This window comes from Pelophylax lessonae (genome assembly GCF_965119305.1).
Source record: "Pelophylax lessonae genome assembly, chromosome: 4".
NCBI classification, from domain to species: domain Eukaryota; kingdom Metazoa; phylum Chordata; class Amphibia; order Anura; family Ranidae; genus Pelophylax; species Pelophylax lessonae.
In genome coordinates this window covers 14421445-14436440 of record NC_138771.1, presented here as the reverse complement: position 1 = coordinate 14436440, position 14996 = coordinate 14421445, and the positions used below count along the sequence as shown (strand labels likewise).

General features: G+C 42.2%; 1 protein-coding gene across 1 annotated transcript in view; it reads left to right on the top strand.

The window, feature by feature from the left end:
* The window catches only part of CORO2B (coronin 2B), a 153206-nt gene that overhangs the window by 117479 nt on the left and 20731 nt on the right, over positions 1 to 14996 (top strand). The window contains exons 7-8 of the mRNA XM_082253019.1: positions 6778 to 6882; positions 11123 to 11219. Coding sequence (XP_082109145.1) covers positions 6778 to 6882; positions 11123 to 11219 — 202 coding nt within the window. The remainder of the gene's footprint in view (positions 1 to 6777; positions 6883 to 11122; positions 11220 to 14996) is intronic.

Genomic DNA, 14996 nt, shown 5'->3' with positions numbered 1-14996 from the left:
TACTGACAGAAAAACACAGAATTGTTGACATTGTTGCAGATTTATTAAAAAAGAAAAACTGAAATATCACATGGTCCTAAGTATTCAGACCCTTTGCTGTGACACTCATATATTTAACTCAGGTGCTTTCCATTTCTTCTGATCATCCTTGAGATGGTTCTACACCTTCATTTGAGTCCAGCTGTGTTTGATTATACTGATTGGACTTGATTAGGAAAGCCACACACCTGTCTATATAAGACCTTCCAGATCACAATGCATGTCAGAGCAAATGAGAATCATGAGGTCAAAGGAACTGCCTGAAGAGCTCAGAGACAGAATTGTGGCAAGGCACAGATCTGGCCAAGGTTACAAAAAGATTTCTGCTGCACTTAAGGTTCCTAAGAGCACAGTGGCCTCCATAATCCTCAAATGGAAGACGTATGGGACGACCAGAACCCTTCCTAGAGATGGCCGTCCGGCCAAACTGAGCTATCGGGGGAGAAGAGCCTTGGTGAGAGAGGTAAAGAAGAACCCAAAGATCACTGTGGCTTGAGCTCCAGAGATGCAGTCAGGAGATGGGAGAAAGTTGTAGAAAGTCAACCATCACTGAAGCCCTCCACCAGTCGGGGCTTTATGGCAGAGTGGCCCGACGGAAGCCTCTCCTCAGTGTAAGACACATGAAAGCCCGCATGGAGTTTGCTAAAAAAACACCTGAAGGACTCCAAGATGGTGAGAAATAAGATTCTCTGGTCTGATGAGACCAAAATAGAACTTTTTGGCCTTAATTCTAAGCGGTATGTGTGGAGAAAACCAGGCACTGCTCATCACCTGTCCAATACAGTCCCAACAGTGAAGCATGGTGGTGGCAGCATCATGCTGTGGGGGTGTTTTTCAGCTGCAGGGACAGGACGACTGGTTGCAATCGAGGGAAAGATGAATGCAACCAAGTACAGGGATATCCTGGACAAAAACCTTCTCCAGAGTGCTCTGGACCTCAGACTGGGCCGAAGGTTTACCTTACAACAAGACAATGACCCTAAGCACACAGCTAAAATAACGAAGGAGTGGCTTCACAACAACTCCGTGACTGTTCTTGAATGGCCCAGCCAGAACCCTGACTTAAACCCAATTGAGCATCTCTGGAGAGACCTAAAAATGGCTGTCCACCAACGTTTACCATCCAACCTGACAGAACTGGAGAGGATCTGCAAGGAGGAATGGCAGAGGATCCCCAAATCCAGGTGTGAAAGACTTGTTGCATCTTTCCCAAAGACTCCTGGCTGTATTAGATCAAAAGGGGGCTTCTACTAAATACTGAGCAAAGGGTCTGAATACTTAGGACCATGTGATATTTCAGTTTTTCTTTTTTAATAAATCTGCAACAATGTCAACAATTCTGTGTTTTTCTGTCAGTATGGGGTGCTATGTGTACATTCATGAGGAAGAAGAATGAACTTAAATGATTTTAGCAAATGGCTGCAATATAACAAAGAGTGAAAAATTTAAGGGGGTCTGAATACTTTCCGTACCCACTGTAATGTAAAACATAATGTCCATTAAAAATTCATAGGTGAAAGTCCTTCAAGTGATTTATCCTTCTTCAATAGTGAAAAAACATATATCCGTGTTCACACAGGAATCCAGACAAAACGGTGCTCAAAGCAGATCCCTTCACCACATATACCCGCCGCTTACCAGATTTCTGGATCCCAAATGTTGGAGATAACACACGCCTTAATCACGCCCAATAGACTCAGCAGCCAAGCTGGAGAAGGGTGTTGATTCCACTGGTATTCATAAGGAAAATCCCATAAGTTCCAATGATAAGGCAATCATCTGGCGATAGATAGATAGATAGATAGATAGATAGATAGATAGATAGATAGATAGATAGATAGATAGATAGATAGATAGATAGATAGATAGATAGATAGATAGATAGATAGATAGATAAAAGAGGGAAACCTCGTAGTGTAATACGTTAAAACAGCGTCTATTGACACAACATAAATTACACTTACAGGAATGAAGATATAAATCAGCGTTGTCTAAACATTTAGTATCAAACACGGCAGCCGTCACCACCAGTCTGCTCATGCGGAATGACGTCACAAATATGATTTTTAGTTCCTTGTGTTTGGACTGTATTGGCTGCAGCTTTTTAAGATTTGCTTCTCATAGTACAGTTTATGGTTTTTGGTTTGAAACCACATCAAGGGTTTAATCTATCACTGGTTAATTGGTTGATTTTTCACTTCATGCAGGGGCGTAGGACCTACAGGGGTTGCAGGGGGATGCAATTGCAACCGGGCCCCATGCTCCAGGGGGCCTACTCAGCTCCCCTGTACACCTGGATAGGAGGGGCGGCGGGGGCAGCATGTAGAGAAATCACTGTCCTCTTTTTTCCACCTGTAGCTGCAGGAGGAAAATGGAGGAGATTGGTTCTTCTGGTGCCCCCACCACTCCTCCCATCCAGTTCACTTGTGTTCTGCTGTCTTTGCAGGACTTGTGAAAGGGTCCCGCTGCGGGGCCGTAATAAAGGGCCCCGCAACGAGAGTAAAGGGTCAAAAGATCAGTGGGAAGAGCCCCAGGCTTGAAGGGAAGGGCCCCGGGTAGGGGTCCGGGGGTCCCTTCATGGTTTTTTGCACCGGGGCCCTGAAGGTTCTAGTTACACCTCTGACTTCATGGTGAGGGGATAAAGTGCAGGATTTTTTCTTTTTATAACCTTGTTATTGAGGTTGGATAAAGGAACATCCCTAATGGGATCGAAGGGCCAAAAAAGAACCAGGTTGAGATCCCATGGTGTCACTGGGGAGCATACACCCTGCACAAAAACTCTCTCTAAGGAATGACAGTCAAGCAGCCTTTGTAAAAGGATAGCTAGGGCCGAGATTTGCCCCTTGATGTTCAAGGCCAAACCCTAAACCAAACCAGGCTGGAAGAAAGATAGGATTTGTCTCACAGGGGTCTTCCTAGGATTGAATTTCCTAGCCTTGCACCATGCAAAGTAAGCCTTTCAGGTTTCATGGTAACATTTTTTAGACGTTGACTTCCTAGCCTTTTGGAGAACAGGGATAATTAAGATCAACAGGCCCCCCTGTCCCTTGGGACCTGTACTTAAGCAGCTGAGCCATTAAGACCAGCAACCAGGAAACAGGGTATTGGAGCAGTCCTTGGGACAGAGGAACTGGATGGTCAAGAAGGGCCCACGGAGAGTCTGCCTTGAGTCTGAGCATTGAGTACGAAGAGTCTGCCCAAGAGTCTCCTTCTGGCTAGTTTGTTGCAGTTAGGATCAACCAGACTGCCCTCTCTATCAATCTTTCAGAGCATACAAGTGATGAGATATTGATGAGGCTGAACTGATCCCACAGAGTCACCAGAGCATCTGCTGCGAAGTTCTGAAGATCCTGGTTCTGGCAACAAACTTGTCGAGTTTGTTGTTGAACCTGGATACAAGAAGATCTACATCAAGCAACAGTGTTATTTTTTTTGCAATATAGAGCTTAAAACACCTCTGAAAAGAGAGACCATTCTTCCACACCCAAAAGATACCCCAAGAATAAGGCAGAGCTGGGACATCTGCAAGAGCCTTGGTGCAGGCCTGGGGTGCCCTGGACAGACCAAAGGGAAAGGCAATTAATTTGTAATGTTGCATGCCCACAGCAAAAAGCAGGTAGCCTTGTTCTGGTATGAAAATGGGAACATTTAAGTAGGCATATCTGAGGTTCACAGAGGCTAGAAGGTCCCCCAGTTGTAGAGAAACAATTGGGTTGAATTACAAAAGGCAAACAGGCTGTGCACTTTGCAAGTGCAGTTTCACTTATTTCACCCCAGGGCTTTGTCTCCATCATCCAATCATGTGCAAGCAAAATGCTGTTTTCATATGTGCCTTTCACCTGGCTGATTGGGTAATCTTTACAAAGTGACGCTTAAAGTAACATAAATCAACCCCAGTGACTGATCTTGTAGATTCCATGCTGAATTTTTTAACCTAAAGGAATCTGTTGAAAATCTTTATATACAGAATGGAGCAAATGCCTCCTTTTACCCTGAATCTTTCCTCGTTTGGGACAGCAGGAATGACCTCCTGAGAGAGGAGCTGCGAGAGAGCAGCCTATAGGTCCCCCTGCTTTTTTGAGGAGAATGGCAAATTTGAGAGAATGAAACAGGGTAGAGGCAGAGCCCGAAACTGTAGTTTGTAGCTCTTGGATAGGATTCTCTGTACCCAAACTTCTGCTATATCTTGGACATATCTTCTTGACAGAAGTCTCTTCACTCATTGTTCTATGATTGGTGATTCTGAAGGTCCAAGTCTTCTGGGAGAATTAAGTGTCATGTTTGGGCTTGGAACCCAGGACCTGAAAAAAATGAAAAAATACTTTTTCATTCTCTCTGAGGCTGAAGGATTACCAGGAGGAGCTTTCATCTTCTGTTTCTGGGGCAAGAGGGTACACTTTCCTGAAGTGACTTCTTTGATGTAGGTGTCTAAGGAGTCACCAAAATGGCATTCCCCATCAATGGGCATCCTCTTGAGACACTTCTTGTATTGAAGTTCTGCAGATCAACACTTGAACCAAAGGATCCTTCAAATGTGAGCTGAAAGAAGTTTTATCCTTTCAGCTCACATTTGCGAATTCATCCATGCAGAGTCAAAAGCCCATGGATAGGTAACTAAGCTGTAAAAGGACAGACTGATCCATCAGGATTGATCCGGGTCCTGAGCCACGTGCATAGTCCAGGCAGCAAGGGTCTGCCAGACTAATATGCTTGTGACAGCAGGCTCTAAGGCAGGGCCAGCCAGAGAAATCAAAGCCTTAAAAAGAGAATCCAACCTTTGTCCACAGGGTCCTATAAAATAGAAACATCCTCAACAGGGACCGTTAAGCTTTTCTTAAAGTGATTTTAAAGCTTCAGCTTTTTTAAAAAAAAAAAAAATACCATGGTATACTTACCTACCCTGTGCAGTGGTTTTGCACAGAGCAGCCTCGATCCTTTTCTTTTTGGGTCCCCAATCCTGGCTTTTCCCCCTTGACCAGTGCCTCCAATAGCAAGCCACTTGCAATGGGGGCACTGGTGCGTGCTCGCTCCCGAGCCCTGCTCTATGTGTCCATAAGACACATAGACCCATGACTCAGCTCAGCTGCACAGAGCACTGTAACGCACAGAGATTAAACAAATCCTACATAAGTTGTATTCAAAGTCCAGGATTTATAAAGCTCAGACGCTGTCAGAAACAAAGGGGACAGAGAGCTGAAATTGCACACTGCATAGCTCAGTGATGAGAGCTCTCACAGCCGATTGGAGGGAAGGGGCACACTTCCCTTCACACAGCACACAGGAGCAGAGCTGAGGCTGCCAATCACAGGCTGTGTGCTGGAGCTCCCTCCCCTGTCACCGTTTATCTCTTGGTGTTAGGAAAATCTGAACAAAGCAGCAGACATAAATGACACTCAGTGCTCTTAAAGCAGTAATAAACCGCAGTTGGAGGGTAAGAAAACATTTCCTGCAAGGCAATGTCTTATTGTGCTAGTATGCGTCGCACAATAAGAAGCCCTCTAGTGACACGTTGTCAACGCTGAGAGGGCTGACATCTTCCCCGCCACGGTCTTCCTTCTGGGTTCAAGGCCTCCGGCTACATGAGTGGCCGGAGGCTTCAGAGCCTGTGCCATAAATGGCAGCTCTAGTGCCCATGCGTAGGAGTGATGTCATCGCGCCCCCCCCCGCACAATGACGTCACTCATACGCATGGGCACTGGAGCTGCCATTTATAGCACGGGCTCTGATGGTCTGGCACCGTATGCCGGACCTTCAGAGCACATGTGCCGGTGATGTCACCGGCGCATGTGCTCTGAATATCCCCTAAACCAGTGATGGCGAACGTTGGCACCCCAGATGTTTTGGAACTACATTTCCCATGATGCTCACCTACACTGCAGAATGCATGAGCATCATGGGAAGTATAGTTCTGAAACATCTGGAGTGCCAAGGTTCCCCATCACTGCCCTAAACAGTTTATCTCCTAAGCAAGTTTAGGAGATATTCACAGGACCTACAGATAAGCCTTATTATAGGTTTACCTGTAGCTATAAGGGGTGTAACAGAGTTTACTACCACTTTCCCTGAAAGAAGTACAAATTATACAGGGATGTGCTTTGTTCATATTTCATGTCTGAGGTTTACAACCACTTAAAAAAAAAAAAAAAAAAAAACTTTATAGTAATATTAAAGTCTAATTTTTTTTTTTTTTGTTTAAAAAGAACAAACATGTTATACTTACCTGCTCTGTGAAGTAGTTTTGCACAGAGAAGCCCCGATCATTCTCTTCTCGGGACCCTCACTGGCACTCCTGGCCCCTCCCTCTTGCTGAGTGCCCCCACAGCAAGCCGCTTGCTATGGGGGCACCCGAGCCAAGTCACAGTCTACCCCATTCCCCCTCTCTCCTCATTGGCTCACTTAATTTGATTGACAGCAGCGGGAGACAATTGTGCCTGTGTATCAGCCAATCAGGAGGGAGGGTCCTGGGGAGCTGAGTCTCTTGTGCAACATCGCTGGATAGAGCCGGGGCTCAGGTAAATATTAGGGGGGCTGAGGGGGGGCTTCTGCATACAGAAAGGTTTTTATCTAAATACATTGAATGCATTAAATAAAAAAATTAAAAAAAACCTTCTGCCTTAGAACCACTTTAAACAAAAAAAAAAAGTAACACTGTAATTATTAGCCCAATATTGTAACAAATTACTAGAAATGAAAATCTGCTTTCAAGCTACATCTTTATATTGTAAAATGTGTCCACAGGAGGATTTGTCCATGCCGCTGATAGAAGAGGAGATCGATGGGCTCTCAGGGATGCTGTTCCCGTTCTATGATATGGACACACACATGCTGTACCTGGCTGGAAAGGTACGAGTACTCCCATCCGTATAACCGCATCCATTCATTATCTCTACTTCTCACCCGTCTCATCTAATTGTACTAATTGGATAAAATGGTAAAAAGGCGCTGGTATCCCTGGATGTTATTATTGAGTGAATAATATAAATAATAAAGTGTTAGTTTTGTTGTACAAATATTGTAAAAATATAAAATTCCAAAACATAAAGTGCTAGCTCTTATATCTGTTGTGCAAATGCTGCTATAAATATTTGGAATAAGATCCAAAATAGATAAATAAAGTGCTAGTTTTCATAAACAAAATCACTATAGATATTCTTGATTTTGTTTATGAAAACTAGCACTTTATTTATCTATTTTGGATCTTATTCCAAATATTTATAGCAGCATTTGCACAACAGATATAAGAGCTAGCACTTTATGTTTTGGAATTTTATATTTTTTACAATATTTGCACAACAAAACTAGCACTTTATTATTTATATTATTCACTCAATAATAACATCCAGGGATACCAGCGCCTTTTTACCATTTTATCCAATTAGTCATTGTAATTATACAATTAAAGGGGCAGCAGGTAATATTACTGTTTTAACCTCAAAGAACCAGGCGCCTTCACACTAATAACAGAATCATCTAATTGTACGCTGCGTGTACGAGGATCGTTAGCCAGGATGGTAAAGGCGATATTAACCACTTCTGGACCGGAAGGATTTACCCCTTAATGATCAGGCCATTTTTTGCCATACGGCACTGCGTTACTTTAACTGACAATTGCGCGGTCGTGCGACGCTGTACCCAAATAAAAAGCGATGTCCTTTTTTTCCCACAAACAGAGCTTTCTTTTGGTGGTATTTGATCACCTGTGCGATTTTTCATTTTTTGCGCTATAAACAAAAAATTAGCGACAATTCTGGAAAAAATATATATATATTTTTTTCACATTCTACTATAAAACATTCCAAATAAAAAAAAAATATAAAAATCAAATCTTTTCATCATTTTAGGTCAATTTGTTTTCTGCTACATATTTTTGCTTAAAAAAATCCCAAAGGGTGTATATTGATTGGTTTGCGCAAAAGTTATCGCGTCTACAAACTACGGGAGAGATTTATGTCATTTTTATTTATTTTACTAGTAATGGCGGGAATCTGCGATTTTTAGCAGGACTGCGACATTGCGGCGGACAGATCGGACCCCCAACTAACATTTTTGACAATTTTGGGGGGACCAGTGACATTACTACAGTAATCAGTGCTAAAAATATGCACTGTTACTGTAATAATGACACTGGCAGGGAAGGGCTTAACACCAGGGGCAATCAAAGGGTTAAATGTGAGCCTAGGGGGTGCTTTCTAACTGTGAGGGGGGTGGGCTTGTGGAATCAACACAGAGACCTGTGATCCTAAATAAGAGGAACACAGGAGCTCTGTATTGATTCCTGAGAGAACAACGGTCTGCTGTGTTTACAATCTCTCCATGGGGAGCGATTGCGGGTGCCCGGTGGCAATTGCGGCCACTGGTCCTGTGATTCAGCTTCCCTGCAGGCTAATGGGGGCGCGCGCATGCCCCCAGGATCACTGCCGCAGATCGCCATACAGGTACGGCGATTCACGCAGCCGAGCCAGCCTGCAGCAGTATATCTCCGGCAGTCGGCAAGTGGTTTATTCATTTTTTATATGGACTTCGGCCCCTTTTACACGATCGGACCGATCAGATCCGCCTGTCCATTTTTCATGCGGAGCTGATCGAGCCACCCATTCTCCTCTATGGAGAGGCGGATGTCAGCGGAGATGTGTCCGCTTACACCTGTCTGTCATCCGAATCGACAAGATCCGCTTAAAACAGACGGATGGTGATACGGTCGCCATCCGTCCAGTGGGTTGGTGGGGATGGGATGCTGTCCGTTTTCATCATACCTCCCCATAGAGGAGAGTGGGACTCTGACAGGTCTGTCCCAGTACAGTGAGCAGAGATGGACCTGTCATCTGCTCAACGGAGCGATTCCCACTGAGCTAGTGGAGTCCATGGAGCGGATCATAACCCCCCCCCCCCCCCCCCCCCCGTGAGAAAGGGGCCTTATACATGTTGGTTATTTGTTTTCATGTTGTGCATACACCAGTCACAATATTTTGTTATATGAATGCTACCAGCATTAATGTAACAACTTTTCATTCATATAATAACTTTTTAATTATAGGAACTCTGGGTACAGGCATTGATTGGTACATTGGATAATCCTCACCTTGTGGATACACATTGCTTTTTGCTTGTGTCATTTAACTTGCTCATGTTATATATACGTTTAGAGAAACTCACTTATGAATACTTAAAATGTATATACACTGAACAAAATTATAAACGCAACACTTTTGTTTTTGCCCCCATTTTTCATGAGCTGAACTTAAAGATCTAAGACTTTCTATGTACACAAAAGGCCGATTTCTCCCAAATATTGTTCACAAATCTGTGTAACTCTGTGTTAGTGAGCTCTTCTCCTTTGCCGAGATAATCCATCCACCTCACAGGTGTGGCATATCAAGATGCTGATTGGACAGCATGATTATTGCACAGGTGTGCCTTAGGCTGGCCACAATAAAAGGCCGCTCTAAAATGTGCAATTTTACTGTATTGGGGGGGGTCCGAATCAGTCAGTATCTGGTGTGACCACCATTTGCCTGACGCAGTGCAACCCATCTCCTTGGCATAGAGTTGATCAGGTTGGTGATTGGTTTCTGTGGAATGTTGGTCCACTCCTCTTCAATGGCTGTGTGAAGTTGCTAGATATTGGCAGGTCCTGGAACACGCTGTCGTATACGCCGATCCAGAGCATCCCAAACATGGTCAATGGGTGACATGTCTGGTGAGTATGCTGGCCATGTAAGAACTGGGATGTTTTCAGCTTCCAGGAATTGTGTACAGATCCTTGCACCATGGGGGGCGTGGCCGGACCGGGCATGTGAGCAGACCTAGCTCACGGAGCTCCCGATATTAACCCTGCAATTACAGATCCTTGCACAATGGGGGCGCGCATTATCATGCTGCAACATGAGGTGATGGTCGTGGATGAATGGCACAACAATGGGCCTCGGACACCTAACTGACACTTTTGACATTTTTTGGGGGACCAGTGATATTAGAGTGATCAGTGCTAAAAAATATACACTGTCACAGTACTAATGATTCTGGCTGGGAAGGGGGTTCACATCAGGGGCGATCAAAGGGTTAAATGTGTGCCTAGGTTGTGCTAGCTCACTGTGGGGGAGGTGCTTTGACTAGGGGAAGGCAAAGATCCATGTACCTGCTTTTGCAGAAACACAGGATCAAAAAATCCTTCCCTGCTGACAGAACGACAATATGTCTTGTGTACATAGGCAGATTATCATTCTGCCTGTGTTCTATGCATAGCTGTGCGCAGCCTATTGCATTGGGGTGTGCGCCTGAAAACTCAAATAAACATGCATGCATGCGTATATAAACTGTGTGTGTGTGTGTGTGTGTGTGTGTGTGTGTGTGTGTGTGTGTATATATATTATTTTTATACTATTATTATTTTTATATATATATATATATATATATATATATATATATATATATATATATATATTATACACACACACTCTAATTAAATGTAAAATGTAGTAGGGTAGTGGACAGTGTCAGTAGAGCAGTAGATGGTGTCAGTAGGGCAGAGGTCGGTGTCAGTCGTTTTTTTTTTATTATTATTTTACTTTTTTTGCATTATTTTTTACAACTTTTTTTTTATTTTTTACATTTTTTTTTAGGAGCTTTGGTGAAATATCAGCAGGGGGAATCTGCTTAGCATGGGGTGATTAGGGTATGCCCGGGCACAACTGGCACACCCCCTGCGCACACCTATGGTCCTGTGTAATTGGTGTGTGCCGGTGGACATCAAGTTCGCGGAACCCGCCGCTGGGCTCCCATTGTGTGTGTGGAGCACAGCGGGAGCGGGTTGTCGCTGGTGGCGTGCGTCCTGACCCAGAACTGTCAGATCACATACTAGATATGTGATCTAGCACAGAGCGGCCGCCCTGATGCAGAATATGTAGGTTGGGTGGTCACTAAGTGGTTAAAAAGTGACATTTTCCTTTTATGATCTTTTCATTGTTTATTCTTTATAACCATGAATGTACATTTTTAGATGTATGTTTTTTGGGAACATATTGTCCAAATACTGAAAATGATGAACTTATAATTTTTATTTGTTTTGTGTTGCTTAATCTATTAGGGAGACGGGAACATCCGATACTATGAAATCACGGTGGAAAAGCCATTCCTGACCTATCTCATGGAATTCCGATCAGCGGCTCCCCAGAAAGGACTCGGTGAGATGTTGAGAATTCAGTTTCGGACTACAAAACCCCATTTTAAAGGGCTACAAGGGCTCGTTCAGGCTAGTAATTGGGAGTGCGGTTCCTTTCATTCTGAATCGAAATTCAGACAAAATCTTTGTTATTTGGAGATTCAGAAATATCTAAATTTACTATTTACAACAGTAACGAATTGAAATGAATCAGAAATAACAAAACTAAATACTATTAAAAACTAACTATTGCTGATTTCGTCCAAAGGCTATGTGTATTAGTGTTAAAATTTAGCCGTCTTCCGAAATCCGAAAACAATAGAATAGACTATAACAGAATGGAATAGAAAATAAAACAATAAAATAGAAAATAATAGAAAAAAAACTAGAATAGATTTGAATAGAATAAATTAAAATAGAAAGAATATAGCGTCTACTGAAATTCAAAAAGAAAAGAATAAAACTGAAAAGAATAAAATAGAAAATAAAAAGAATAGAATAGAAAAGAATAGAATAGAAAAAAACAGAATAGATTTGAATAGAATAAAATAGTAAGAATATAGCCGTCTTCTGAAATTTAATAAGGATAGAAAGTAGAAAAAAGAGTAAAAAAGAACAGAATAGAATAGAGAATAAAATAATAGAATAAAATAGAAAGAATACTGCCACCTTCCAAAAGTTTAAAATAATAGAATAGCATAAAACAGAATAGAATAGAAAAGAACAGAACATAAAATAATAGAATAGAAGATAGTAGAAAAAAATAGAATAGATTTGAATAGAATAAATTAAAATAGAAAGAATATATCCATCTTCCGAAATTCCAAAAGTATAGAATAAAACATAAAATGATAAAATAGCAAATAAAAAGAATAAAATAGAAAAGAATAGAACAGAAAAGATTTGAATAGAATAATATAGAAAGAATATAGCCATTTTCCGAAATTCAAAAATAATTGAATAGAATAGAAAAGAAGAGAACAGAGTAAAAAAGAACAGAAAAGAATAGAGAATAAAATAATAGAATAAAATAGAAAGAATACAGCCGTCTTCCAAAATGTGAAAATAATTGAATAGCATAAAACAGAATAGAATGGAAAAGAATAAAACAGAAAAAAAAATAATAGAATAGAATGGAAAAAAATTTAATAGATTTGAAAAGAATAGAATAAAATTTAAAGAATATAGCTATGAAAAGAATGGAAAATAGAGGAATAGAATAGAAAAAAATAGAAAAGTTTAGAACAGAATAGAATAAAATATAAAGAATATAGCTGTCTTCCAAAATTCTAATTTCAAAAAGAATATAATAAAACATAGTAGAATTTAATAGATAATAGAATATTAGAACAGACAATAATAGAATAAAAAATAAAAGAATAGAAGGAAATAGAAATAAAATAGAATAGATTTGAATAGAATAAAAAATAAAAGAATAAAATAGAGTAAAATTTAAAGAATATAGCGTCTTCCGAAATTCTAGTTTCCAAAAGAATAGAATAGAAAAAAAACATAATAGAAAAGAATAGAAAGAATAAAATAGAAAAGGACAGAAAAGGTTAGAACATAACCATCTTCCGAAATTCAAATTTCGAATAGAATAGAACTAGCTGTTCTTCACAATGAATTCTGATCAATTCAATATTTTCGATTTCAATTATTTTATGTTAAATACTTTAAATACATTGGAAAAAAATTGAGTTGAAAACAAATGAAGACAATGCTACAAAAACTAAACAAAACAAATTTTGTTACAAATGTAACAAAACTAAAAACTTAATAAATTGATCCGATACTAAACTAATTTTTCGCTCTGCACATGTCTAGTTGAGCTGCGTTATAACCACCCACCCGCTGCTGCTCCCTATAGATGCAGAAGCCGCGGCGGGGGGGGTCGTACCCATTCCTCAGCAGTAACGGAGGATGTTTTTCCAGTTTTTTGAAGTGTAAGAAGACAATGACTGTGCTAAGCTCTGTCTCTGTGAAGACCTAACACTGACTGAGGGAACATGGAAGAAACATAGAGGGTCTAACTAGGACAAATCTAAGACACACTCCAAAATTTAGCTCTTCTTTCTGTGATAGGGAAGACTCCCTGTCATGTACCTGGTAGGTAGAGCCTGAATGTGCGGAGGAAGGCCTCTAGTACACCTCTGACTCAGAGCCCCTGATAGAGTAAACAGGAGGCGCAGAGTGCAGAGTCGCACGAGTGCCGGTGGACGTGCAGGCTGCAGGACTGCTGGTAGCGTAGAGTTCCAGAAGGAGGAAGGTGTCCTGGGAGTAGTTGGATCAATGCAGCAACTAGGGAGCCTCGGGGAATACTGGAAGGTAAGCAGAGTCAGACAAGCCGGGTCATACACAGAGAGGTCAGATCAGGTACAAGTGGAGAGACTGGGGATGGTCAAAGAACAAGCTGGGGTCGGTGCAGGCAGAGAACTGGAGTAGTCAGAGGCAAGCCGGGTCAAGATCTCAGGAACAACACAGGTAACAGGAAGCAGGACTGGCACGGAACGCTGTAGACGAGACAGCACTGATCCTGGGAGCAGATCTAGCTTAAATAGGCCTCTTGATGCTTAACTGTCATCAGGTGCGCAGCACACTCAAATTCAAATGCTGGGGCTTTCACGTATGCCAATTAGCCAATTCGCTTTGGGAAATTCAAGGGGCAGGACCTTGCCTGCGGTTGCCAACTTGTCTCCTGGCAGGACCTTCCTGACACTCCCCCTATCCTTGTGAGCACACCAGCAGTGGTGAAATGCGTCAAGAAACGTGGTTTTAGGTGAAGACATTAGAGTGGAGCTCCACCTAAAAGGTAAAGCTCCACTTGTTTGCAGTCTCCCCCCTCCATGCCACATTTGCTCCTTTTTTTTTGGGGGGGGGGGGGCGGGTACCTGGTTTTGACAACACTGCAATGACCTATGATGATATCCAGCCCATCCTCCTTCCCCCCCGCAGCCTTCTGGGAAACACACAGGTCCCACAAGACTGCGGGACCATTTAGAAAGCGCAGCGTGACTCTGACATGCGCAGTAGGAAAATTGGCTGGGAAGCCTTCACTGCCGGTTTCCCTTACCTAAGATGCCGGGCACCGGCACCCAAAGGAGATTGAATTAGTTCGGGTGCCAACATCGCTGGATCCCTGGACAGGTAAGTGTTCTTACAGTGCATCGGGAAAGTATTCACAGCGCTTCACTTTTCCCACATTTTGTTATGTTGCAGCCTTCATCCAAAATGGAATAAATTCATTATTTTCCTCAAAATTCTACAAACAATCCCCCATAATGAAATCTTTGCAAAGTTATTAAAAATAAAAAATGAAAAAAAAAATCCCATGTACATAAGTATTCACACCCTTTGCTCAATACTTTGGTGAAGCTCCTTTGGCACCAATTACAGCCTCCAGTATTTTTGAGTATGATGCTACAAGCTTGGCACTCCTATTTTTGGGCAGTTTCTCCCATTCTTCTTTGCAGGACCTCTCAAGCTCCATCAGGTTGGATGGGGAGCGTCGGTGCACAGCCATTTTCAGATCTCTCCAGAGATGTTCAAGTCTGGGCCACTCAGGGACATACACAGAGTTGTCCTATAGCCACTCCTTTGTTACCTTGGCTGTGTGCTTAGGGTAGTTGTCCAATTGGAAGATGAACCTTCGCCCCAGTCTGAGGTCCAGAGCGCTCTGCAGCAGATTTTCATCAAGGATGTCTCTGTACATTGCTGCATTCATCTTTCCCTCCATCCTGACTAGTCTCCCAGTTCCTGCCACTGAAAAACATCCCCACAGCATGATGCTGCCACCACC